At 41.1% G+C, this 24,981-nt stretch overlaps 1 protein-coding gene across 1 annotated transcript in view; it reads left to right on the top strand.

Moving 5' to 3' along the window:
• Positions 1-24,495, top strand: part of LOC132890834 (FYVE, RhoGEF and PH domain-containing protein 6-like) — a 39,742-nt gene extending 15,247 nt beyond the window's left edge. The window contains exons 6-21 of the mRNA XM_060928100.1: positions 8,841-8,992; positions 9,211-9,367; positions 9,638-9,725; positions 13,354-13,404; positions 13,559-13,617; positions 13,721-13,792; positions 15,321-15,389; positions 17,837-17,920; positions 18,009-18,088; positions 18,346-18,451; positions 21,613-21,759; positions 21,858-21,966; positions 22,090-22,181; positions 22,372-22,500; positions 23,888-24,030; positions 24,134-24,495. Coding sequence (XP_060784083.1) covers positions 8,841-8,992; positions 9,211-9,367; positions 9,638-9,725; positions 13,354-13,404; positions 13,559-13,617; positions 13,721-13,792; positions 15,321-15,389; positions 17,837-17,920; positions 18,009-18,088; positions 18,346-18,451; positions 21,613-21,759; positions 21,858-21,966; positions 22,090-22,181; positions 22,372-22,500; positions 23,888-24,030; positions 24,134-24,170 — 1,575 coding nt within the window. The 3' untranslated portion in view covers positions 24,171-24,495. The remainder of the gene's footprint in view (positions 1-8,840; positions 8,993-9,210; positions 9,368-9,637; positions 9,726-13,353; positions 13,405-13,558; positions 13,618-13,720; positions 13,793-15,320; positions 15,390-17,836; positions 17,921-18,008; positions 18,089-18,345; positions 18,452-21,612; positions 21,760-21,857; positions 21,967-22,089; positions 22,182-22,371; positions 22,501-23,887; positions 24,031-24,133) is intronic.
• The last annotated feature ends 486 nt before the right edge of the window (positions 24,496-24,981 follow it).

The following is a 24,981-nucleotide window of genomic DNA, read 5'->3' as shown; positions in this document are numbered from 1 at the left end:
GTTTCAAAATACTTTATATTTCTAATCAAGTGTTTAACTTCCAATTCACTCAGGGACATAAATAAAAATGCATATTAAAAGATAAAAAACTATGACTATCACCCTTGGTGAGTTTACAGTCAATATAAATTAAGCTATTCTAAGTATCGAGAACTAAGGTTTTGTTTTGTTTTTATGTACTAATTAGATTTATAAGATTAAGTTATCTAATTATGTAAATATCCATTTCCCTGAATCACACTGCTGAATTCGGCAAAATAAAGTCATCACTGTTTAAAAATATATATATATATTAAACATTATTAGCTCCATTGAAATTCCATCCAAATATGGATAAAGATCCACTTTATTGAGATATGAGACACTGCATTTGGCTATTTTTATTCTGTTTTTAATTCCATATGGTAAACTGGTAGAATTATAGACTTAACCTATTGAAATTAAACTAGCTATAGATATGAAGTACACTGCAACCCTGCTATAACTAACTCCATGGGGGACGTCCAAAGAGTTCATTATACTGAAATGTTTGTGATACTTAAGTGGACCGTCTTGTCATGCCAAACATTCACTCTTACTTAAAACAAGACCAACTGTGTTTAATTTATATTCATGCTTAGTTTACTTACATATTTAAGAAATAAATGAAATAAGCGGCGGCACGGTGGTGTAGTGGTTAGCGCTGTCGCCTCACAGCAAGAAGGTCCTGGGTTCGAGCCCCGGGGCCGGCGAGGGCCTTTCTGTGTGGAGTTTGCATGTTCTCCCCGTGTCCGCGTGGGTTTCCTCCGGGTGCTCCGGTTTCCCCCACAGTCCAAAGACATGCAGGTTAGGTTAACTGGTGGCTCTAAATTGACCGTAGGTGTGAATGTGAGTGTGAATGGTTGTCTGTGTCTATGTGTCAGCCCTGTGATGACCTGGCGACTTGTCCAGGGTGTACCCCGCCTTTCGCCCGTAGTCAGCTGGGATAGGCTCCAGCTTGCCTGCGACCCTGTAGAAGGATAAAGCGGCTAGAGATAATGAGATAAGATGAAATAAGCCATACAGTAGTTGCTGCTATTTGCTTGCCGCATCATCTTTCTTTTCAGCCCATCATGTTGATTGCAGTTACGGACGAAGTCTCGGAGCTCTTTTTCTTTTGTTTTACAAGTTGAAATTGAATTATTCGGGATACCATATTCTTTCGACAAATTTGTTGCTTTCTCACCACACTTTAAATGGTCCAGGATATGGAGTTTATCTTTGACGGTGTCACATCCGTGCATGCACAGCAGCATGCCTCGAACTGCTACTTGTGTATACACACGCAGTGCCATTAGAACTATTTACCATGCGCCTGTTCCAGACTAGAATGCAATCACAGCATGCACTGATAAGGACTCTCACTATACACAGACTTTGCGATGTATACACGCTGTACCTTGTACCTTACATTACCAAGCCTTTTGTAGCATTGTGTTGATATTCTGGTTTCCGACTCTGTTTTGGATTTTTCCCTTTGTCTCCACCTTTGATATTCTGTCTGTGCCTCGCTTGACCATAGAGATCTTGCAGTCACGTGACCGGAAAGTACACAGCCGCCATCTTGTCGGTAAAAAACACCGCTGAATACTGCTGCACTCGTGTACAAAATGGATAAATTTCAACCGACGGACTACACGGCTCATTTTTCTAATGAACAGATAACTAGATATATGTCTAAAATAAACGACCTACAGATTAGTGACCCTTATCGATTACCGGACGTAGTTTTCACGACTGTGTCAGTGGATATTGAACTGCCAGAGGTGGAATACCCAGACGTGTATAATTACCTCATTAACTTTCCCTCGCTGTTCAGTGCTGAAGCACTGCGTGCTTATAAATCTCTGGACACTTATCTTTACAGAAATTCAGGATTTGTCAGCCGCCCTCAGATGTGGCATTTTGTAAACGAGAAAATAACAATCCTCATTGGACGGGTAAGTCACTTAAGTATTACTAGTACTGATACTAGATATATCAGTAGTATCTAGTATAGCACTGACCAGCCGATTATAGAATAGAATAAGGTAATTCCAGCTGTAATTCCAAATCGTCCGTCTTGTTTACCATGGATCTGGCGTTGGAGAGGTAGAGGCTTGGCAGTGGAGATTTGAGTGGCTGTTTTCTGAGCTTAGTCAACAGGCCAGCTCTGCAGCCTCGCTTTTGCTTCCTCTCCTGACGCCGCCTCCTTCACCTGCCAGACCCGATAACAATCCACGGAGACCCCGCTGGTCTCGCTATCTCGTCCGGAATGTTGTGCATGCAATGGAAATCACTACAAACCGTCATTTTCTGCTGGAAACCAATGTCCAGTAAGTCCATACGGTTGTAGTGGATATTGAAGTCCGGTACAGACAAACAACACGCAAAAATACACACAAAAAACATAAAAAACGTGCACAGGTAGGGAGAGCTTGTAGCCGCAGCCGTTGTAGTAGAATTGTGTGTATATAGGGGTTTTCCAGAAGAAAAGGTAGAAGCAGAAGTAGAACCAGAAGTAGAAGGCGGAAATATGGCGTTTGACCGACAAGATGGTGTCTGTTACAGTCTGGATTGGCTGTGACGTCACATGCAAGATCTCTATTGCCTGTTTCTCAATTCTGATTTTTGATCACTGATTTGGATCCATTTGCCAGCATGTTTTTAAATAAAACTCTTCCAGTGATTTATATCTGTCTATCGCCTACATTTTCTGATAGATGGAGAGTATCTTATGTTTACGAGTAGCCATGACAAGTGCTTAAAGACTCAAGTAAAACGGCTTTTAACTTGTAAAATATAGTCCTTTTCAAGGGATTTTTTGAAGTCAGTGGTCAGCATTCTCTAATTGTTGGTGATCGACACCTAAGCATGGCTAGTTAAGCCTTTGTTTTATGCCGTTAACTTGTTTGTCTCTGGTGGGAAGAGGAATGCATGGCTCAATGATGTTCTTTTGAAGACCTCTGACTCACTGTCGTTAGAAGAAGAAGCAACCTTTGTCACATGCATACTCAGGCTACGTTTACATTACGTCGAATCAGCGGATCATCAGATTAACGTTCTTAAAACGATTCGCGTTTACACTAAAACCGTTAGCCGTGCACACAGCAACACCAATACGCGGGTACGCTCGGCTCCGCAGGCATCCTGCGCTCCAAATCACTCCGCCCTGAACAGCGAGTGCCCTCTGGAGGGTGTGCACTCCGGCCCTGCGCAGCTCACAGAGCGCGCGAGTGAAGTGAACAAGCCACGATTCGGGACTGAGCCGCTGTGTGTGTGATCCCAGCGCATATCACTTATTACTTGCAAGTGGAAGGATGGCAAGCCTAAAGACAATCATAACTACACAATGGGCAGTATTTGCATCAGTATTTGCAGTATTTTCATACTTTTATACTCTTTAATGAAAGGTGATACAAGGCGGAAGTCTGCGCCGTTTTTCAGCAGTCGCGTCACATGACCAACGCCAGCGAATCAGGAAGGTGGATGTCACAGTGACGTTGTCCAATGAGACGCCAGCTAGAGCTCAGCACAGCGTATTCGCGTATTCTCAATGTTTACACAGCACCGGAGCTGATACGATCTAGATTGAATACGTGGACGCTGGCGGATTCCCGTTTCCCCGCTTTTTCAGGGGGGTTAATGTAAATGGACAGTGCATCCGCGAAGAAAACGAGACAGATACGGTCTAGTGTAAACGTAGCCTCAAGCACAGTGAAGTTCATCCTCTGCATTTAACCCATCTGAAGCAATGAAAACACACACACACACACACACACACACACACACACAAAAAAAAAAAAGCAATGAGTGCACACACACCCAGAGCAGCGGGCAGCTATGCTACAGTGCCCGGGGAGCTGTAGGGGGTTAGGTACCTTACTCAAGGACATTTCAGCCCAAGGCTGCCCCATGTTAACCTAACTGCATGTCTTTGGACTGTGTGGGAGGAAACCCACAGCCCATACGAACACGGGGAGAACATGCAAACTCCACACAGAAAGGCCCCTGTCAGCCACTGGGCTCGAACCCAGAACCTTCTTGCTGTGAGGCAACAGCATTAACCACCACTGTGCCAGGGGACACACACTTAGTTTGTTATATGTGAAAGTTCATAGTAAAAGAGTTCATCATTGTGGGGTTGTAGTGTATTTTAGTATTTTCCACTACCAGCTATGATGTACAATATGTGTTTTTCATTATCTACAGTATGTTGGTGAATTCAGAAATAGTCCATTGCTACAGCATCTGTTTTGTTTTGCTTTTTTCCCCTGTGGTCAGAATTGAAGATGCTTTTATATTCGTTATAATATGTAGGATGAATGTGTGACGGGGCAGCACGGTGGTGTAGTGGTTAGCGCTGTCGCCTCACAGCAAGAAGGTCCGGGTTCGAGCCCCGTGGCCGGCGAGGGCCTTTCTGTGCGGAGTTTGCATGTTCTCCCCGTGTCCGCGTGGGTTTCCTCCGGGTGCTCCGGTTTCCCCCACAGTCCAAAGACATGCAGGTTAGGTTAACTGGTGACTCTAAGGCCAAGTTTACATTAGACCGTATCTGACTCGTTTTCTTCGCGGATGCACTGTCCGTTTACATTAAAACGCCTGGAAATGCCGGGAAACGGGAATCCGCCAGGGTCCACGTATTCAATCCAGATCGTGTCTGATCCGGTGCTGTGTAAACATTGAGAATACGTGGATACGCTGTGCTGAGCTCTAGCTGGCGTCGTCATTGGACAACGTCACTGTGACATCCACCTTCCTGATTCGCTGGCGTTGGTCATGTGACGCGACTGCTGAAAAACGGCGCGGACTTCCGCCTTGTATCACCTTTCATTAAAGAGTATAAAAGTATGAAAATACTGCAAATACTGATGCAAGTACTGCCCATTGTGTAGTTATGATGGTCTTTAGACTTGCCATCCTTCCACTTGCAAGTGGTAAGTGACTTGCGCGCAGCGGCTCAATCCCGAATCACTGCTCGTGCACTACACTCGCGCGCACTCTGTGAGCTGCGCAGGGCCGGAGTGCGCACCCTCCAGAGGGCACTCGCTGTTCAGGGCGGAGTGATTTGGAGCGCAGCCGCTGTGGAGGAAGCGATGAGCCGCACTGACACATTTCAACTTGCGTGCCGAATTAGTCATGTGATTAGCGTATCCGTGTATTGGGGTTGCTGTGTGCACGCTAATCGTTTTTAAAAACGTTAATCTGATGATCCGCTGATACGGTCTAATGTAAACCCCATCTAAATTGACCGTAGGTGTGAATGTGAGTGTGAATGGTTGTCTGTGTCTATGTGTCAGCCCTGTGATGACCTGGCGACTTGTCCAGGGTGTATCCCGCCTTTTGCCCGTAGTCAGCTGGGATAGGCTCCAGCTTGCCTGCGACCCTGCAGAACAGGATAAAGCGGCTACAGATAATGAGATGAGATGTACAGTATATATTTCTCTTTTGTATGCATTTCAGTCAAAACTAAGGTTATAGTCTTTTAAAGTGAAGCCCCCTGAAAGTGAAAAAGGAGAAATTTGCATTTTAAGATGTACACCATTCCAGCAAAAGAGCTCATTTTAACAGCTGGTAGCAGATTGTAAACTAAACTGATTTAGTTTAGTACCCATTTCACTTTGGTATGTAACTAACTCTCCAACAACATGCCTGATATTCACTGTGGGAGAAAATGACACACTGTAAGGTTTTAAACATCTTTAGGACTGATTGACCGACTACATTTACTACCACATCTCTTATGTTTTTAGGAAGATGATGCAGACAAGATTTTTATTTTATTTTTTTTATATTCCAGGTCATTTTTGGTGAAATGTTTATGGTTTGGGGTATCTAGAGAGCCGATCAACCAACAAACTCTGAAATAAGACAACCCAGTGAGTTTTAGAAAACACGTGCTTCAGCAAGCCATTCCCAAAGTGCTATCTGATTGGCTGGCAGAAGAGGGGCGTGGGGTGGGGTGAGCAGTGGCTCATTATCTTTTAAAGGAACAGGCACTCAAACTGTTTTGAACAGAGCTGTTTTGAAAGAGTTAGAAGGAAGCTATGGTGCTTTATCCTTGTGGTATTTTGACCAACACGTGTCACAGCCATTTCATTAAAACCTCAGAGAACCGTGTCAACTTGTGTAAAAGGGGTATAATATGTCATCTTTATATTTGCTATATAACTTGGTGAAAATGTGAATTGAATTTCATTTAATCCAAACCTTAAAGGAACCTTACATTTAGTAGGGTTTTTTTTTTTTTTTAGTTACCTTTTAAAACCAGCCCTTAAAGTGCATATTCTGGACCAATTTTTTTTTTATATATATATATATATGAAAGTACACTATATTGCCAAAAGTATTTGCTCACCCATCCAAATTATCGGAATCAGGTGTTCCAATCACTTCCATGGCCACAGGTGTATAAAATCAAGCACCTAGGCATGCAGACTGTTTTTCCAGTTTGGAGCTGGCCCCTTCCTCTTCCAACATGACTGTGCACCAGTGCACAAAGCAAGGTCCATAAAGACATGGATGACAGAGTCTGGTGTGGATGAACTTGACTGGCCTGCACAGAGTCCTGACCTCAACCCGATAGAACACCTTTGGGATGAATTAGAGCGGAGACTGAGAGCCAGGCCTTCTCGTCCAACATCAGTGTGTGACCTCACAAATGCGCTTCTGGAAGAATGGTCAAAAATTCCCATAAACACGGTCCTAAACCTTGTGGACAGCCTTCCCAGAAGAGTTGAAGCTGTTCTAGCTGCAAAGGGTGGACCGACGTCATATCGAACCCTATGGATTAGGAATGGGATGTCACTTAAGCTCATATGTGAGTCAAGGCAGGTGAGCGAATACTTTTGGCAATATAGTGTCTGTCCCTTTACACACTCATCCAGAAGGGTAATTTTGCACAAGGCCATCTGTCTACAGCAGAAAAAAATAAAATAATTAAAGCACGTCTGGAAAAATCCCAAGGGAGTCTGGAGCCAGATTCGTGACGTCACCTGCGGATCCACCAGTAGGCTGCGAGAGCTTGCACGGTTTCAGTGCATAGCCTGTGTAGACCAAGTTTAGCAGCTAGCGATTTTGCATTGAAATATGGAATTGTCACCTGAGCGCAATGTTACTTCACCTTTGGATGAAGAATATAATGAGATGTCAGAATTATTTCTTACCCTGGCAACAGTCAACTTGTGAATTGCCAATTTTCTTGGTCTTTTTCTCGGCTCTGCTTGGTCCTCGGCTTCGAGGGCCTCGGTGGATGCGGCGCTTCGCCTTCTGTCAGGGGAGACGAACACGGCTGGCTCCTTTGGTGACGCTGACACAAATGGAGACGGTGTTGCTTTGGGCATTCTGACAGATGGAACTGCGTCTTTTTTCAGATCAGGTTGCCTCACGAAGCCCATTTCCCACTGCAAATAGTTCTCAAAGTCGTCGGGCCTTGTGAAGTGAGCACCGCAAATAATGCTGTAGTCTGTAGCATGTAGCTAATTTTTCTGGGTGCCTCGCACGAATCGCTCCCATTTCTCTCTCGGTGTCCGGTCTTTTGGAAAACGATGAGTACTAATCCCATCAAGATTGGTGTTGCTACACCCTCCTACGATACATCTGTTAACCATTTTAATAATTGCGTGATAACGTTGAAGAAATTTGTAGAAAACCACCAGGTCGTTTTCTCATAAACAAACCAGCGCTGACATGGGATTCAGAAGGAGGCGTCCCGCACGCGACATCACAAAAATCAATGTTTGCTGGGAAATCCAAATGCCAAGTTTTTTCAGAGGCGGACCAATTTGCCTCAAATGGCTTGATTTCAACTGAATTTTTCTGGTATTGCGCAAGGTAAAACATTGTACAAAATGCAGAATGTTACAGATATTTGACCAAAGTTTAATATAAAATAGGAGAATTGCATTGATCTTGCTCCTGAATTTACCCGTGATATGCACTTTAAATTTAGTAGTAAACTAGTAATTATTGTCCATGAACCTGACTTCCTCTGAATGGCTCAGTGGAGAGTTGAGTGGACATGTGTGATATCTATGTTTTCACTGTGTTGTGTCAAAATGGCATAAATCGCTCCCTGCGTCTCCTAAGTGACGTAGACTCGGCCGTAGCGGAAGTCTCTGGTGAGGAACGCTGATCCCTCGCAGGGGTTTCCCTGCCAAGGCTGTACGCAGTGTGTTAGTGTTAGCATGTAACCTATGGGAAATGATAGTGTCTTGGATTAGCACAGTGTGTTAGCATGAGCATATAGCCCACGGGAAATTAATAGTGTGTTGGATTAGCACTAATCCCATGTTTTGGAAAATCGAAAATGTTGTCTTGGGCCCGTTTGGGGTGTCACCAATCCATGTGCAAAGTATTGATTGATTTGATTTAAGTACCTTTAGTGAACATTCTAAATTCATATCATAAATATAACTAGTAACTTTAAGACACTTTATTGGTATTCTTAAATGTAGTAGTGATTTTAAGTACATTATAAATGTTATATTTAGTAACTTTAAGTGACCTCTTAAACATTCATTTTAACAGCATTTCGTTCTTTTTAAGAAGTCATGGAAAGTCACTTAGTTATAATATAAGAATTCTTAAAGTTGTAAGTAAATACACTGAAATTTAGCATTTCGTAAACTTTTAGGATACTTTAAGAATATTTTAAAGCTGTTAATTTGTCTACAGTGTCAATGTATGAGAGGCAGAAAATCTTTTTTTTTTTCTTGTTGTTGTTTTGTTTGCCAGAATTCATCCACACCAACATTTGAAGGGTTTTCTAAGGCGATCGCGCGCCTAATCCGTAAAAACATTCACCTTTCTGTGTTGTTTTGGTTTAATGTGTGTCTATTGTCCAGAATTTTCGGGATGCAGTGATAAAGGCCTCCTTGCAGGCTGGAAAGCCTGTGATTGATGAGAGGAACCTCAATCAGATCCTGTTTTCACTGCCACAGCTCTATGAGCTCAACCGGGACTTACTGAGGGAGCTGGAGGACCGCGTAGCACACTGGTAAGAAAAACCAAAGCCATCTGACCCATCTTTTTATTATACTTCAACAATTATAGTCTTCATTCTGCTAGAATTAGAGAAATTGGGTCATATTCTGATATCACACTTTAATTAAATGATTACTGTGGAAGTTAGTCATCATTATAGTCTTAACAGAAAACAAGAGTCAGATTATACGTGCTAAACTATTTCATTGACTTGTTTCTTTTATGAATCAGGAATGAGCACTCTGGCATAGCTGATATCTTTTTAAAGAGAGGGCCATACCTGAAAATGTACTCCAGCTACATCTGCGAGTTTGACAAGAATGTGGTTCTACTGGAGGAGCAGTGTAGGAAGAGCCCGGCTTTTGCAAAGGCCGTTCAGGAATTCGAGGTAATGACACCAACTCAACCTGTTCTCCCTTGTAACACACAAACCTTGGTTGCTATATTGTCCTTTGTGTCTTTTCATTTTAATTGTTTGTGAGTGAGTGAGTGTTCACAAATGCATGTGTTGGTTGGTGGGTGGATATTTCTCTTCACTATGATGTTAGTTGGACATGCTTTTTTTTTTTTAAACGATGAAATGCCTTTAGAATGTCTGCATTCCATGTGTGTGATGACTTCATCTTTAATGCTGTCAGTCTCTATTGTTCTAATGTAGAGCAGTCCATGCTGTGCCAATCTCGCCCTGAAACACTACATGCTGAAGCCCATTCAGAGACTTCCCCAGTATCAGCTCCTCCTCACAGGTTAGAGAAGCCGTTTAATAATTCATGTCAAGCTCAGTTAAATAAGTATTGCAATTCTTTTAAAAATCTAAGATGGAAAAATGATGGACATGTGTTTCCCTCATAGCAGCGTTTCTCAACCTTTTTTCAGTCACGGCACCCTTTAGAAGTATGCAAATTCTCAAGGCACCCCCATATAAAATGTACGTAGTCACGCTGACCATATGCTGACCCCGGCAGTGACGTTGTGACATGGGAAAGGGGGCCATGAGACAAATTTTGATGATGCATGAGGCGGCGATGATCTGCGTTAGTGTAACTATCATTTTTTGGAATTTTAATTCATTTTATTTATTTTAGTGTTAGGATATAAAATTTTTTGACGGCACCCCAACGAAGCCAGACGGCACCCCAATTGAGAAAGGTTGATCTAAAGCAGTACATTTTAACACATTATCTATGCTACTGATTGACACCTGTAACCCAGGCTCCGAAAGCAGAAAAGGACATTTAGAGGAAGAGGAAAGCTTAACAGATACTATTCAAATGTATGCACTATTAGGTCGAGGTGATAACATTTATGAAACTTAAGGGTTTTTTTAATATACAGTACCAGTCAAAAGCTTGGACACCCCTACTCTACTCTACTCATAGGTTTTTCTGTATTCTGACTATCTTCTACATTGTAGAACAATACTGAAGACATCAAAACTATGAAATAATGTATGGAATTATGTGTTAAACAAAAGTTTCATATTTTAGTTTCTTCAAAGTAGCTACCGTCTACCTTGATGACGCTTTCCACACTATTGGCATTATCTTAACCAGCTTCATGAGGTAGTCACCTGGAATGTGTTTCAATTAACAGGTGTGCCTCGTAAAAAGTTAATTAGTGCAATTTCTTGCCTCATTAATGTGTTTGAGATCAAATAGTAAATAATAAAAATACAGTAAATAGTGCTATTCCACAACTGTAGTAATCCATATTATGTCAAGAACTGCTCAGCTAAGTAAAGAGAAACAACATCCATCATGACCTCCACTTTAAGACATGAAGTGCCTTTTTAATGAATAAAGATAAAGAAAAACCATTGAATTAAAAGGGGTGTCCAAACTTTTGATTAGAACCATACATCCATTTTCCAAACGTTGAACATATATTATGATGAGAACATTTAAGAAGAACTTACACGGGTGGATCTCTTCTAACAACAATATTCATTTCCTTAATCTCTCATTTCTTTGTTTTCATGCTCCCTCAACTTATTTGTATGTCTCTATACGCTATTTTATACATTTCAGGATTTGGAGTCAATCACTGAGTCACACTAAAGGCCAACACCCAACATGTTTCTGATTCATTTTTAGACATGGGTCTGACTTGCATAAAACACAGCAGATAGGCGTCCATGTTAACCAGTTTTTCAGGAGTGAGGTGCGAGCCCACACATGCGTGGCACATGCGGAACATTGTGAAAATGTTGAGTATAGTACTACAAGCTGTTTCAGTATTCTTCTTGCAGGTTTTTATGGTTTGAATGAAATGAGGCAGAGCTGTGTTTGGCCCACAGGCCTTGAGTTTGACACTTGTGCCCTAAAACAGGCTTAAAGGAACAGTCCACCGTACTTCCATAATGAAATATGCTCTTATCTGAATTGAGACGAGCTGCTCCGTACCTCTCCGAGCTTTGCGCGACCTCCCAGTCAGTCAGACGCAGTCAGATGCGCTGTCACTCCTGTTAGCAATGTAGCTAGGCTCAGTATGGCCAATGGTATTTTTTGGGGCTGTAGTTAGATGCGACCAAACTCTTCCACGTTTTTCCTGTTTACATAGGTTTATATGACCAGTGATATGAAACAAGTTCAGTTACACAAATTGAAACGTAGCGATTTTCTATGCTATGGAAAGTCCGCACTATAATGACAGGCGTACTAACACCTTCTGCGCGCTTCAGCAGCGCATTGATACGGAGCTCAGATATCAATGCGCTGCCGAAGCGCGCAGAAGGTGTTAGTACGCCTGTCATTATAGTGCGGACTTTCCATAGCATAGAAAATCGCTACGTTTCAATTTGTGTAACTGAACTTGTTTCATATCACTGGTCATATAAACCTATGTAAACAGGAAAAACGTGGAAGAGTTTGGTCGCATCTAACTACAGCCCCAAAAAATACCATTGGCCATGCTGAGCCTAGCTACATTGCTAACAGGAGTGACAGCGCGTCTGACTGACTGGGAGGTCGCGCAAAGCTCGGAGAGGTACGGAGCAGCTCGTCTCAATTCAGATAAGAGCATATTTCATTATGGAACTACGGTGGACTGTTCCTTTAAGAACACGATTATACGTGAATACAATGAATCAAATGCATATATTTAACAGTTCTTCTATGAAATTGAGTCATACATGAGCTGATAGCTGGCGAGGTGCATAGCACCAAGTTGGCTATAAGTCATGTACAACAAGATTGAGTGGAATAACTGTTTTATTCTGTCCACATTCACTGGATTTTGAGAAACGGAGCATTTTTATTTTTTGCAAATTCTGTAAATTAAAACTTGATACAAAACGTCCGACAAAGTCATTTCCATTTAGAATGTAAACAAACCAGTTAAATGACAGTAGCAGTTTGTGAAAAATGCAATAATTATTTTTTTCGCGATGCAGTTTTCATCAAATCCTGCGCTCTGATTGGCTGGTGAGCAGGTCCGTATCCTACGGTACGGACCCCGGTTACGGATCTCTGGCAACTCGCTCGCTCACAACAACAGCAAACATAGTAGCAATTTTTGTCAACATTTATCTTTTTTATAAGATTTATTTATAAGATTATCAAAAATCTTATAAATTTTTGCCAGCATTTCTCAGCATAATAGCATTAATTTTACAGCATGGATAGCGATAACGACAGTCTTCACAGTGAAAGCGAGTTTTACTACCCTGAGGAAGAAGAAATAAAAGAAAACATTTCAGGAGAAAGCTAAAAACCTGTAACTGTTGCTAACACCAAGCAAAAACATGGCTGAATCCTGAATGACTCAATTTTGTATAAATAGGGGACTACATAGGCGGCAAAATGTTTTTTTTTTTTTTTTTTTTCTGCCATGGAAGTGCACTTGTATACCGAGGAGGAAGCCATTTGCATTACAGCCGTGAATGAGGATTCAAAATGGCAGCCCGGCTCGGTTTTCCCTTTCGGGCGCTCTCGTTTTCTGTTAGAATTTGGTAAAGAAAAAAATAAATATATTATTTACCAGCTTAAGGTCGGTCCGTATGGTGAAATATCATGACCTCGGCCTTGAATACAGTACTTTCAAGACCTTGGTCATGGTATTTCACGATACAGACCTCCCAGCTGGTAAATAACACATTTCTTGAAAAATAATAAAGATAAGTTCTTACCATCAGATACTTTTATTCCATGTTTTGTTGCTTTTTTTTTTTTGTATTTTTGGGGGGTTTTGTTTTCAAGTAGAGTTTTTATTTTGTCCTTGGTTTGGTTCAGCAACACGCTCCGCCATTTTGTTTTTCTCTACTCACGATATAGGAGCTGATATCCTAGTAGTAGAGTAGCCAATCAGAGCGTGTGATTGCTCATATCCAGTGAATGTGGATAAAAGTGTTATTCTTTTTTTTTTTTTTCCCTTTAGAATATTTTGAGAATCTTGATGAAGATGCTCCAGATTACAAAGATGCACAAGGTGAAAAATCTATATTGCACCATCCTCATGAAATCAGTTAGTATAGCTCAAAAATGTTGAGATTAACACTCACATTGGTTATATGACCTAAACTAAAAGAAATCAGGTTATTAAGCTTGTTAGCTTGAAATAACAATTTTCTACCTTCTTGCAGTTGCACTCAGTATAGTAAAGGAAGTGGCAAACCATGCCAATGAAACCATGAAGCAAGGGGTAAGACCGTGATAACTAAGAATTCTTAAGGCAATTTATTTGGAATATTATGCCACTCTGTTTTAAGATGAGAGTATAAACGGGCACTTCTTGTTTTTGACAGGATAACTTCCAGAAACTGATGCAAGTCCAATGCAGCCTGATTGGATACCATGAGATTGTGAAGCCGGGCAGGGTAAATACCATCCTGTAGCTCTGTCGGGAAGTACAGTACTGCTGACGGCCATTATAATGTTAACAAGTACAGGCATATAATACCCGTCAAAAGTTTGGACACACCTTCTAATTAAATGTTTTTTTCTTTATTTTTATTAATTAAAGACACTTCATGTCTTAAAGTAGTGATGGACATCGTTTCTCTTTACTTAGTTGAGCGGTTTTTAACATAATATGGCTCACTACAGTTGTGGAATAGGGCTATTTACTGTATTTTTATTATTTACTGTTTGATTTCAAATGCATTAAGAAGGCAAGAAATTGCACTAACTTTTGACGAGGCACATCTTTAATTGAAAAGTCATTTGACCATTCCAGGTGACTACCTCATGAAGCTGGTTAAGATAATGGCAATAGTGTGGAAAGCGTCATCAAGGTAAACGGTGGCTACTTTGAAGAATCTAAAATATGAAAAGTATTTTGGGTTTTTAACATGTTTTTGTTTGCCATATAATTCCATATATGCTCCATGTGTTATTTCATAATTTTGATGTCTTCAGTATTGTTCTACAATGTAGAAAATAGTCAAAATACAGAAAACCCTATGAATGAGTAGGGGTGTCCAAACTTTTGACTGATACTGTGTGTGTTTGTGTGCCTTTGTGTTATAAAAAAAAAAAAAAAGTTAAGGTCTGAAAATGCATGCCATAAGCCTTGATTTGGCTGAAGTTTGAGGCCAAGTTTACATTAGACCGTATCTGTCTCGTTTTCTTCGCGGATGCACTGTCCGTTTACATTAAACCGCCGGGAAACGGGAATCCGCCAGGGTCCACGTATTCAATCTAGATTGTGTCAGCTCCGGTGCTGTGTAAACATTGAGATATGCGGATACGCTGTGCTGAGCTCTAGCTGGCGTCGTCATTGGACAACGTCACTGTGACATCCACCTTCCTGATTCGCTGGCGTTGGTCATGTGACGCGACTGCTGAAAAACGGCGCGGACTTCCGCCTTGTATCACCTTTCATTAAAGAGTATAAAAGTATGAAAATACTGCAAATACTGATGCAAATACTGCCCATTGTGTAGTTATGATGGTCTTTAGGCTTGCCATCCTTCCACTTGCAAGTGGTAAGTGACGCGCATGCCTGACATGCACTGAGATCACACACACAGCGGCTCAGTCCCAAATCACTGCTCGTGGACTCCACTCGCGCGCTCTGTGAGCTGCGCAGGGCCGGAGTGCGCACCCTCCAGAGGGCACTCGCTGTTCAGGGCGGAGTGATTTGGAGCGCAGGATGCCTGCGGAGCCGAGCGTATCCGTGTATTGGTGTTGCTATGTGCACGCGAATCGTGTATTGGTGTTGCTGTGTGCACACTAATCGTTTTAAAAACGTTAATCTGATGATCCGCTGATACGGTCTAATGTAAACCCCACCTGAGATGACTAAGGTTCAAGTGATTTGCAGTTACAGTGTTGAATTGTTAAAGCTTTCAACAAATTTGCTTTCTACAAAAACAGAAATGTTTGTTTTGTAATTCTTTTCAGATCTTATTGAAAGAGGGTATCTTGCTGAAACTGTCTAGAAAAGTTATGCAGCCTCGAATGTTCTTCTTAGTAAGTGGCTTCTTAGTTAATATTAATTGTAAATTCATTAGTATTTTATTTATTATTCATGTACAAGATGTAGAGTTAAAACTATAGTAGCTTTTGTATTGAGTATACTTTTTATGTAATCCAGTCAGCTCCAGAATTATTGGCCCTTGGTAAAAATGAGTCTTTTAAAGTCTTATGGACTCCTCTTAAAAGCCTGATTCTTTGGACATTAAACTATATTTGCACGGAATTTGATATGTTTTGGATCAGTGTCCTGCTACAAGACCGAACCATGACCCAATTATAACTACTTTGCAAAGGCAGCCAGATTTTTATTTAAAATCATGAAGTCCATGACACCACTGTACCATGCTAACAAGGTTTCCACAGCCTTTGGAGTTAAAACAGAGCCACAATATCACAGATCCTCTGTCATTCTTAACAGAGGGGATTAGGTTCTCTTCTGTATAACCTTATTTGTACACCAAACCTGCATTGCATGTTTGTTGCCAGAAAGCTCTGTTTGTGTCTCATTTGACCATAGGACCAAGGTCCAGTCACATCTCGCAAACTCCAAGAGTTTACAATTGTTGTTAAAGGAAAAGCTTTCTTCTGGCATACCTTCCAAATATTTAGTTTGCATAGAGGCACTGTTCAGTTGTAAATTTTGAGACTCCAAAATGGTGCCATCTTCTTGCCGTGACTCTTGGAGGAAAAATTCACTTCTCTAATCACTGTGCGTTCCTCACTGTGAATGGGAGCAAATTATACTCCCATCTTCTTCCACGTAGGTTCATTAAAGCTTGTGTTTTCAGCTTCTTAATCATTGCCCTGATAGCAATTGTAGACATTTTTGGGTGTGTAGCTATTTACTATAGCCATTCCCTGATTTAGGAAGGTCAACATAATTTTCTTTAATCTTCCCCATGTTTATGAATGACTAATGACCAATAACTAAGATTTAGGCATCTGTCATCTCATATTTATTTCTCAGTGAAACAGAAAATTCTTAGACGTTCCTAAACACTCAGGTGGACTTAAAAATGTGAAGTAAAAATGGGATCTTTCGATTATGTTCATTATGTCTTATATTAAATATAGTTAGGTTGTTTTTTTTTTTTCTTTTTTATCAGACATCTAGTTTTTGGGTTTGTTTACCTGACATGTTTCGACGTACGACTGTCGTCTTCCTCAGAGTGTCACCGGATGTTATTGATGTACACGCCTTCAGAAACATCAGCTGATAAAAGATGCGTCACCAATAACATCCGGTGACACTCTGAGGAAGACGACAGTCGTACGTCGAAACATGTCAGGTAAACAAACCCAAAAACTAGATGTCTGATAAAAAAGAAAAAAAAACTAACTATAAAAATGAGATCATTACAATGAAGTACATTTTGATATTTACAAAAATCTTGAGGGATGGCAATAATTTTTGCATGATTTTGAAAAAAATATTTTAAATCGGTTAAAGTTTCAATACTGTATCTCTAATATTTTCAGTGTGAGATTAAGGCTACATCCACACGACAACGGCAACGAGATGTTATTAAAAAAAATATCGCGTCCACATGGGCAACGGATCAGTAAAATATCAGGTACATATGGCAACGCAACGCTTGCTGAAAACGATGCAATACACATGCCACACCTCTACGTGCGCTGTATGACGGTCCCATCGGAGACACCAGAACAATAGAAGAAGTAGGACGCATGCGCATAAACCCCTTCCTCTACCCGGCGTGAAGCACTCACAGGAACAAACACACAACAACAAGAGGAAGATGGCTGCGACTACGTGAGGAAATCGTGCCTTCTGTGTGTACAAATTTGTTTTATTAGTGTGCATAGTTTTATATAACTTAATTTTCTTATTGTGTGTGAACATTTTGAAAAGCAGTTTTATCCAATAAAAAAAAGAAATTCAAGAAATGGTTCAGTTACTTGTTTATTTAAAAGAAAAGCTGTATACAAAAGTGAATGCAATGCAGTGGTTCATACAAAACCGCGAGAGTGCTGCTTGTTCTAGTCATGTGGTTGTGACGTCATCGTAAACAAATCCATTCTACTTACTCATCCAGACGACTTCGCAACGCCGCCGTTGCCAGATCTTTCCACTCTGGAACCCGTTCTCAAAAAATTTCGTTTTGGGCACCCAAAACGCCGGTGCCGTGTGGATGCCAGGCCGAAACGATAAACAATTTTATCAGATTCACCTGAATCCGTTGTCGTGTGGACAGGGCCTAAGTCTTTAATCACAATGACATTTTCCGTAACCTTTTTTTTTAAACCCGTCTTTACCAAGGGTGTCAATAATTATACATCTAACATTTAAATGTGTAATTCATGTAATTATGCATTTCTGCATTAGTACCAATTTAATTCACTGTTTGCTGGTTTGCTAATAGCTTTAAAAAAACAGAGTAACAGTTGTTAATGCTAATATTTTTCTTCTTATTGGCCAGTTCAATGACGCTCTCATGTATGCTACAACCCTCCAGTCAGGCCAGTACAAGCTGAACAATGAGCTCTCTTTGTCTGAAATGAAGGTGAGCCATGGTCTTTGACTACAGCACCTTCATCTGGTGCTTACTTCTAGACTTTGTATTTGAATTGGTTGTGTATTTGAATGTTTAGGTCAGTAAGCCAAGTCAAGAAGGATATCAGAATGAGCTGAACATCGAAAGTGTTGAACGCTCTTTTATTCTGTCTGCCAGGTGCGTCTTTAAGCTTGTTTGTTTATCCAGATCTAACACACAACACAAAATTAGTATGAATTAAAACCAGCTAGAACCACATTGGATTTTTTTGTGAATCATACTCTGTGGTGTTTATAAGGTCGGTTTAACAGCACAGTACTGATGTGCAGTAGAGAACAAAGGCAAATTGGTGTGTTTTCCACATTTGCATTCCTGAAGAAGTGAGCACTCTTGTGTGTGTCTGTCCCTGTCCCTATTCTTCCCACCTTTTTCAGTTCCCCTGCAAGTCGAGACGAGTGGCTTGAGGCAATCTCCAATGCTATTGAAGATTACACCAAGAAAATGACCACATTTCTCCCCTCAAGCAAAGGTCCTGAAGAGGTACTCACTGACTCTTGGTATTTTCAGTTTCAGTCCCATATCCTTTAAAGGTACACTTGGGCCAAAGTTTAAAAAAAAAAAAGCCATTGGTGCATCTGCTGCAGTTATGCTATCTCTCGTATTAGATTTCATGGTTTGAACACTTAGAAAAACAGCATGTCGCTGTCAGGTCAAAACCTGCTATGTGACATTTTTTCCTTTTTTACAGGAAACGTAAAAAACCGAATAAAACTCTGAAATAACAAGCTGAGAAGCCAGTAAAAGGTTACTTGTTCTATTATTAGCTTTTCTAATTAGCATAAATGGAAGCATGAGGTCAAAATTGACCAATCAGCATAGAGAACCCAATTTGGCCTAAATTGTCACATAGCAGGTTTTGAACTGACAGCGACAAGCATGTGATTTGGGACATGCTCTGTTTTGTTGTTGGTGTTTTATGTTGATTGGCCACCGTGGATCATTTGGGTTATTTAAAGGCCCTGTCCACACGGCAACGGATTCAGGTGACTCCGATACAATTGCTTATCGTTTAGGCCTGGCGTCCACACGGCACCGGCGTTTTGGGTGCCCAAAACGCAATCTTTTTGAGAACGGGTTCCAGAGTGGAAAGATCTGGCAACGTTGCCGTTGTGAAGTCGTCTGGATGAGTAGAACGGATTTGTTTACGATGACGTCACAACCACATGACTGTGAGTGCTTCACGCCAGGTAGAAGTGTAACGAACTCGATGCAAGTTGTCAACAAATCCTATAACTTGGTTCATGAAACGCGCTTACAAAATATTTTCACTGTGAATATTTGTGTAATGGTGCAAAGTGAGAGAGAGAGAGAATAGCCCTTAGGGCAGAATCAATCCCGCCAGCAAAAATGGGGAAAAAAAGGAGCGATCTCACCTCTTCAGATGTGGGTTTAAGTCCTACAATACATTCCTCAAAAAGGGCGTAGAAGAAATTAATCCATCAATGTGTATCATTCAATTTATTCCGGACCATTAAAGACGCCGCCTTCCGCGTAGAATCATACGTCATCCTCGTCGCCATATTGGATAGGTCAAAGCGGAGAATAAAGATTCATGTGCTGCGTTTAACTGTACCAACAGGTTTACCGTCCAAACGAGATCACATGGGATTACCTTTCACAGGTGAGACTGGAAAAATACTGATACACGTTGATGGATTAATTTGTTGTTTCTCACCTGTGAAAGGTAATCCCATATGATCTCGTTTGGACGGTAAACCTGTTGGTACAGTTAAACGCAGCACATGAATCTCTATTCTCCGCTTTGACCTATCCAATATGGTGACGAGGATGACGTATGATTCTACGCGGAAGGCGGCGTCTTTAATGGTCCGGAATAAATTGAATGATACACGTTGATGGATTAATTTCTTCTACGCCCTTTTTGAGGAATGTATTGTAGGACTTAAACCCGCATCTGAAGAGGTGAGATCGCTCCTTTCTTCTTTTTTTCCTTTTTTTTATTTTTGCTGGCGGGATTGACTCTGCCCTAAGGGCAGAGTCTCTCTCTCTCTCTCTCTCTCTCTCTCTCTCTCTCTCTCTCTCTCACTTTGCACCATTACACAATAAATATTCACAGTGAAAATATTTTGTAAGCGCGTTTCATGAATCAAGTTATAGGATTTGACAACTCGCATCGAGTTCGTTACACTTCTACCCGGCGTGAAGCACTCACAGTCATGTGGTTGTGACGTCATCGTAAACAAATCCGTTCTACTCATCCAGACGACTTCACAACGGCAACGTTGCCAGATCTTTCCACTCTGGAACCCGTTCTCAAAAAGATTGCGTTTTGGGCACCCAAAACGCCGGTGCCGTGTGGACGCCAGGCCTAAACGATAAGCAATTGTATCGGAGTCACCTGAATCCGTTGCTGTGTGGACAGGGCCTAAATGTCTCTCCCCTCCAGGGAGGGATCAGTGGGCATGACGCCTCTTGATGGGGAAAGGAATTTGGAAGGACAATAACTACTTCTGGACTGAATTGGGGGGTCCCATTGCACATCCATTGGGATAAAGGAAAGCACATAAGAGAAAGAGTTGTGTTTTACTTCAACATTAATAACAATGCTAATATTAGGTCAGTGTGTTAGCATTCATGAGAAGGCATGACATGCACTAGGGGTGGAACACAATGTCACGGTCTGTATCAGTATCTGTTTAGTGCTGCAGCTATTCGTCTAGGTAGTTGGCGTTAAACCGGATGTGGGCGTGGCCTAAACAGGACATTTGTTACCTGTGCCGAGGAGGTTATGTTTCACCTTGGTTTGTTAAGCAGGATTGCACAAAAGCTACCAACCTGATTTCCATGAAACTTGGTGGAATGGTGTAACATGGGCCAAGGAAAAATATATTAAACATTGGAGAAGATCCAAGTTATGGGACGGATCCACATTTTTTTTTCTCCCCCTTTCACTAATATTAATTGTATTTTGTTTGGCCCCCCCCCCCCGCCAGGATCTGGTCTCCCCAGGCAGTCTCCTGTCCCAGTACTACCCAGCTCTTTGAGGCACATGGGTGCGGCGCCAATCTCCGTTTCAATAGCCCTTGACTTCTCGGCTATTACATTGCTAAGGTTACAGTGGGGGGGCTGGTCTTCTGGTAACCACAAGAGTTTGACTCCCTACTCACATCTATATTGCAGCATGCCTTGCCAGATGGCAGAAGGTATCGTTTTTATGATGGTCTTTGGTATGACCCGACTGCAAGTAGAACTTGCGATCTCCTGGTCAAGAGGCGGACACGCTGACCACTAGGCCAGCTCATGGATTTTTTGTTTTGTTTGTCTGTTTGTTTGTATGTACGTACCTAGAGTATTTTCTCACAAGTTCAGTTGTTTCTAGTTTCCGATTTATCTGAGAGCTTGCTTGCATGAAATGCTCTCATATGTGTTTATTGCTTTATTGCATTAGTCTAATCCAGATACCCTGTGAAGCTTTCTGGCAAGCTTTCTAAAAACAAACACAAAAAAAAAACAGTGTGCCTCCTATTCGTACTGTCTCTGTATTTTTGTCCCTTTAGCACATTAGCTGTTCAGTCTGAATCATCATTAACATGCACTAATGCAATAATACCTTGACACACAGAAATGGGGATTTCCTTGTTAATGATTTTAATGCCGGATCCATGATGTATTTCCTGCAGGGGGATAGAGATAGTTGGGACAGTGTAACCCAACTTGGAACCAAGGCCCCTATATGGATCCCGGACTTGCGGACCACCATGTGTATGATCTGCACCTGCGAGTTCACACTGACCTGGAGGAGGCATCACTGCAGAGCCTGTGGAAGGGTGTGGTGATGTTTGACAAACTGCATTTAGAGGATTTACAGGATTTCTACTGATTTTGATCAAAGTAAAGATGGATTTCTGGTGTGTGTGTGTACCAGGTGGTATGTCAGGCCTGCTCAGTTAATAAACATCCTCTGGAGTATCTGAAGAATCGACCTGCACGTGTGTGTGATCAATGCTTTGAGATCCTGCAGCATAACAGCTCAGGTCTGACATCTAGCCATCTACTTATAGTGCAAAAATACAGTATTCTAAAAATCTCCGCTTAACAACTGAATTCATTATTTCTGCTCACTGACAGTCTGCTTTTGTCACTTATTCACTTAAAAGGTAACCAGGCACCAGGCAGTGCTCTTTTTTCTCCCACTTCCAAATCGTTTCACTTTAGAAAACAGAAGAAGATCCCAGCTGCCCTGAAAGAGGTATAAAAGCTGAGGAAGTGTGTCCCATCACCTTATTTTAATTTGTGTAACTTATTTTAGTTTCCCCTTTTTAACCTCAACTAAGGCTTTTGATGATTGATTATTAATTAACTCATGATTGCACTGTTTGGCAGCACTTATTTGTTTACGTCATCATTTCTTCACTCACGCGTGTGTAATTATATGGTAGGTTTCGGCAAACACAGATGGCTCATCCATGAGCGGTTATCTGGACAGAATGAAGGCCAATAAGAGACAATGGAAGAGGCTCTGGTTTGTCATCAAGGATAAAGTGCTGTACACTTACGCTGCCAGTGAGGTAAGAGAAAAGCAAGCAGCACCCAAGATGACTCCAGGTGTCTGTCTGTGACCTATATTATATTCTGTCCAAATATTATTTACTGGTTTCCAGTTTTTCTCCAGTACAGAGTTCAGCCTTATGAATGTGCATAGAGTTGTGATTTTATTGGTCAGGGGAAAGGATGGCAAAACGTCTCTTTCAGCAACTGTTTGTCTGCTTTGGTTGTTTAGACATAATTGTACTTCAAAAAATGCTGTGGATGACTTTAAAGATTGAAACACCGCACATTAAGTCCTCTTACTGGGAATGGAGTTTACATTTGTTGATAAAACATGCCAACTGCTAAAATCCAAAGTTCAAATCAATACTATAGCTATCGTCATTCATTCATCTTCAGTAACTGCTTTATTCTAGTTAGGTCACAGCAGATCCAGAGCATTAATGCAACATTAGCTAATCAAGCATGTCTGTGAACTCATATATATGAAAGAGTGCAGTCAGCGATTTCCTCCTAGGCCCTGTCCACACAGCAACGGATTCAGGTGAATCTGATAAAAATGTTTAACGTTTCGGCCTGGCGTCCACACGGCACCGGCGTTTTGGGTGCCCCAAAATGATATTTTTTGAGAACGGGTTCCAGAGTGGAAAAATCTGGCAACGGCGCCGTTGCGAAGTCGTCTGGATGAGTAGAACGGATTTGTTTACGATGATGTCACAACCACATGACTAGAACAAGCAGCACTCTCGTGTGCATCATTCGTAATAACAGCTTTTCTTTTAAATAAACAAGTAACTGAACCATTTCTTGAATTTTTTTTTTATTGGATAAGACTGCTTTTCAAAATGTTCACACACAATAAGAAAATTAAGTTATATAAAACTATGCACACTAATAAAACTAATTTGTACACACAGAAGGCACGATTTCCTCGCGTAGTCGCAGCCATCTTCCTCTTGTTGTTGTGTGTTTGTTCCTGTGAGTGCTTCACGCTGGGTAGAGGAAGGGGTTTATGCGCATGCGTCCTACTACTTCTATTGTTCTGGTGTCTCCGATGGGACCGTCTTACAGCGCACGTAGAGGTGTGGCATGTGTATTGCATCGTTTTCAGCAAGCGTTGCGTTGCCACATGTACCTGATATTTTACTGATCCGTTGCCCATGTGGACGCGATATTTTTTTTTTTTACCCGCTAAAAAAAAATCTCGTTGTCGTGTGGATGTAGCCCTAGTGTGTGTTCACCCACCAGGAACTGAAAAGCTCTGGCTTCAGCTGTACTATAACCGAGAGAATTAGCTACTGGACCAAAATAGTTTTTGTTTTTCTTTATAAAAAGGCATTATTTGTTGTTTAATGCACATACCCTGATTCACTATACTCCTGTCCATCTTGTCTTCTGCTCATGCAGGACGTAGCAGCTTTAGAAAGCCTGCCTCTCCTCGGCTTCTCTCTCACGGAAGATGATCCCGAATCATCTCAGCAGTTTCAGCTTTACCACAAAGACAAGATCTTCTACATCTTTAAAACTGATGACCCCCATATCTACAACAGGTCCATCTACATCCTGAATTGTTCCATGAAAATGACCAATTATTTTAGATCACAGCATTAATTACTGTATAGTTTGTGACATGCATTTTTATTTATTTCACAGATGGGTCAAAGCTTTCCATGAAGCCGTGGTTCTGTAGCCTGTGGATTCACTACTGCTAACGTTAACACAGGTTCCTGTGGCAAATCGCAGACATCGCACAAAATGTGTGCAATACAAGTCCAGTGTGTCTTAAAATAAACTTGTGAATTATGTTTTTTGGTTTTTTTAATTCTATTTTATTCTGTCATGTAATACCATACTGTCTTAGGCTATAGTAGCAGAAGGAATGTTTGGTTTTACTGTGACTATTTTTCAATGCAAACTTCTTCTCGTTGTTTTAAGTCTACTGACATGTATATATTTTAATATAAGGGTTTCGTTGTAGTTCAAAAAAACCTTTATTTTGCTTGTATTTATAACTCTTAGCCTCTTGTGGTCTATAAATTGTTTTTTCCATAGAAGTGGTTGAGAAATTCATATAAAGTCATAATTTGTTACATGTTACATGTGCTTAATAAATGTATATTTTCATAGAAATGGTCAAACGTTCTCTGAATTTATATTTTATATATATCTGGGTCAAATAAGCCTCTTTTGCATGACAGTACAGCCAGTGGGCCTCCACCTAGTCCAGGCCCCTGTGACGACAGGGCTGACTCTGGTGAAGGCCTATTACTTTACTGTATAAACATGACGAGCCTATTTATTGAAATGAGAAAACAGTAGTAAATAAATGAAAATCCTATACACGTGAACAAATTAACACGCAGTTTCTCCATGACATACTCCATATCGTTGTATGAGACTGGAAGTGGAAATAAAATTCAAATGTTTAGGGTCGGCGGCATGGTGGTGTAGTGGTTAGCACTGTCGCCTCACAGCAAAAAGGTCCTGGGTTCGAGCCCCAT

Source organism: Neoarius graeffei, chromosome 8 (genome assembly GCF_027579695.1).
Source record: "Neoarius graeffei isolate fNeoGra1 chromosome 8, fNeoGra1.pri, whole genome shotgun sequence".
Taxonomy (NCBI): domain Eukaryota; kingdom Metazoa; phylum Chordata; class Actinopteri; order Siluriformes; family Ariidae; genus Neoarius; species Neoarius graeffei.
This window is presented reverse-complemented; position numbering and strand designations above follow the sequence as displayed.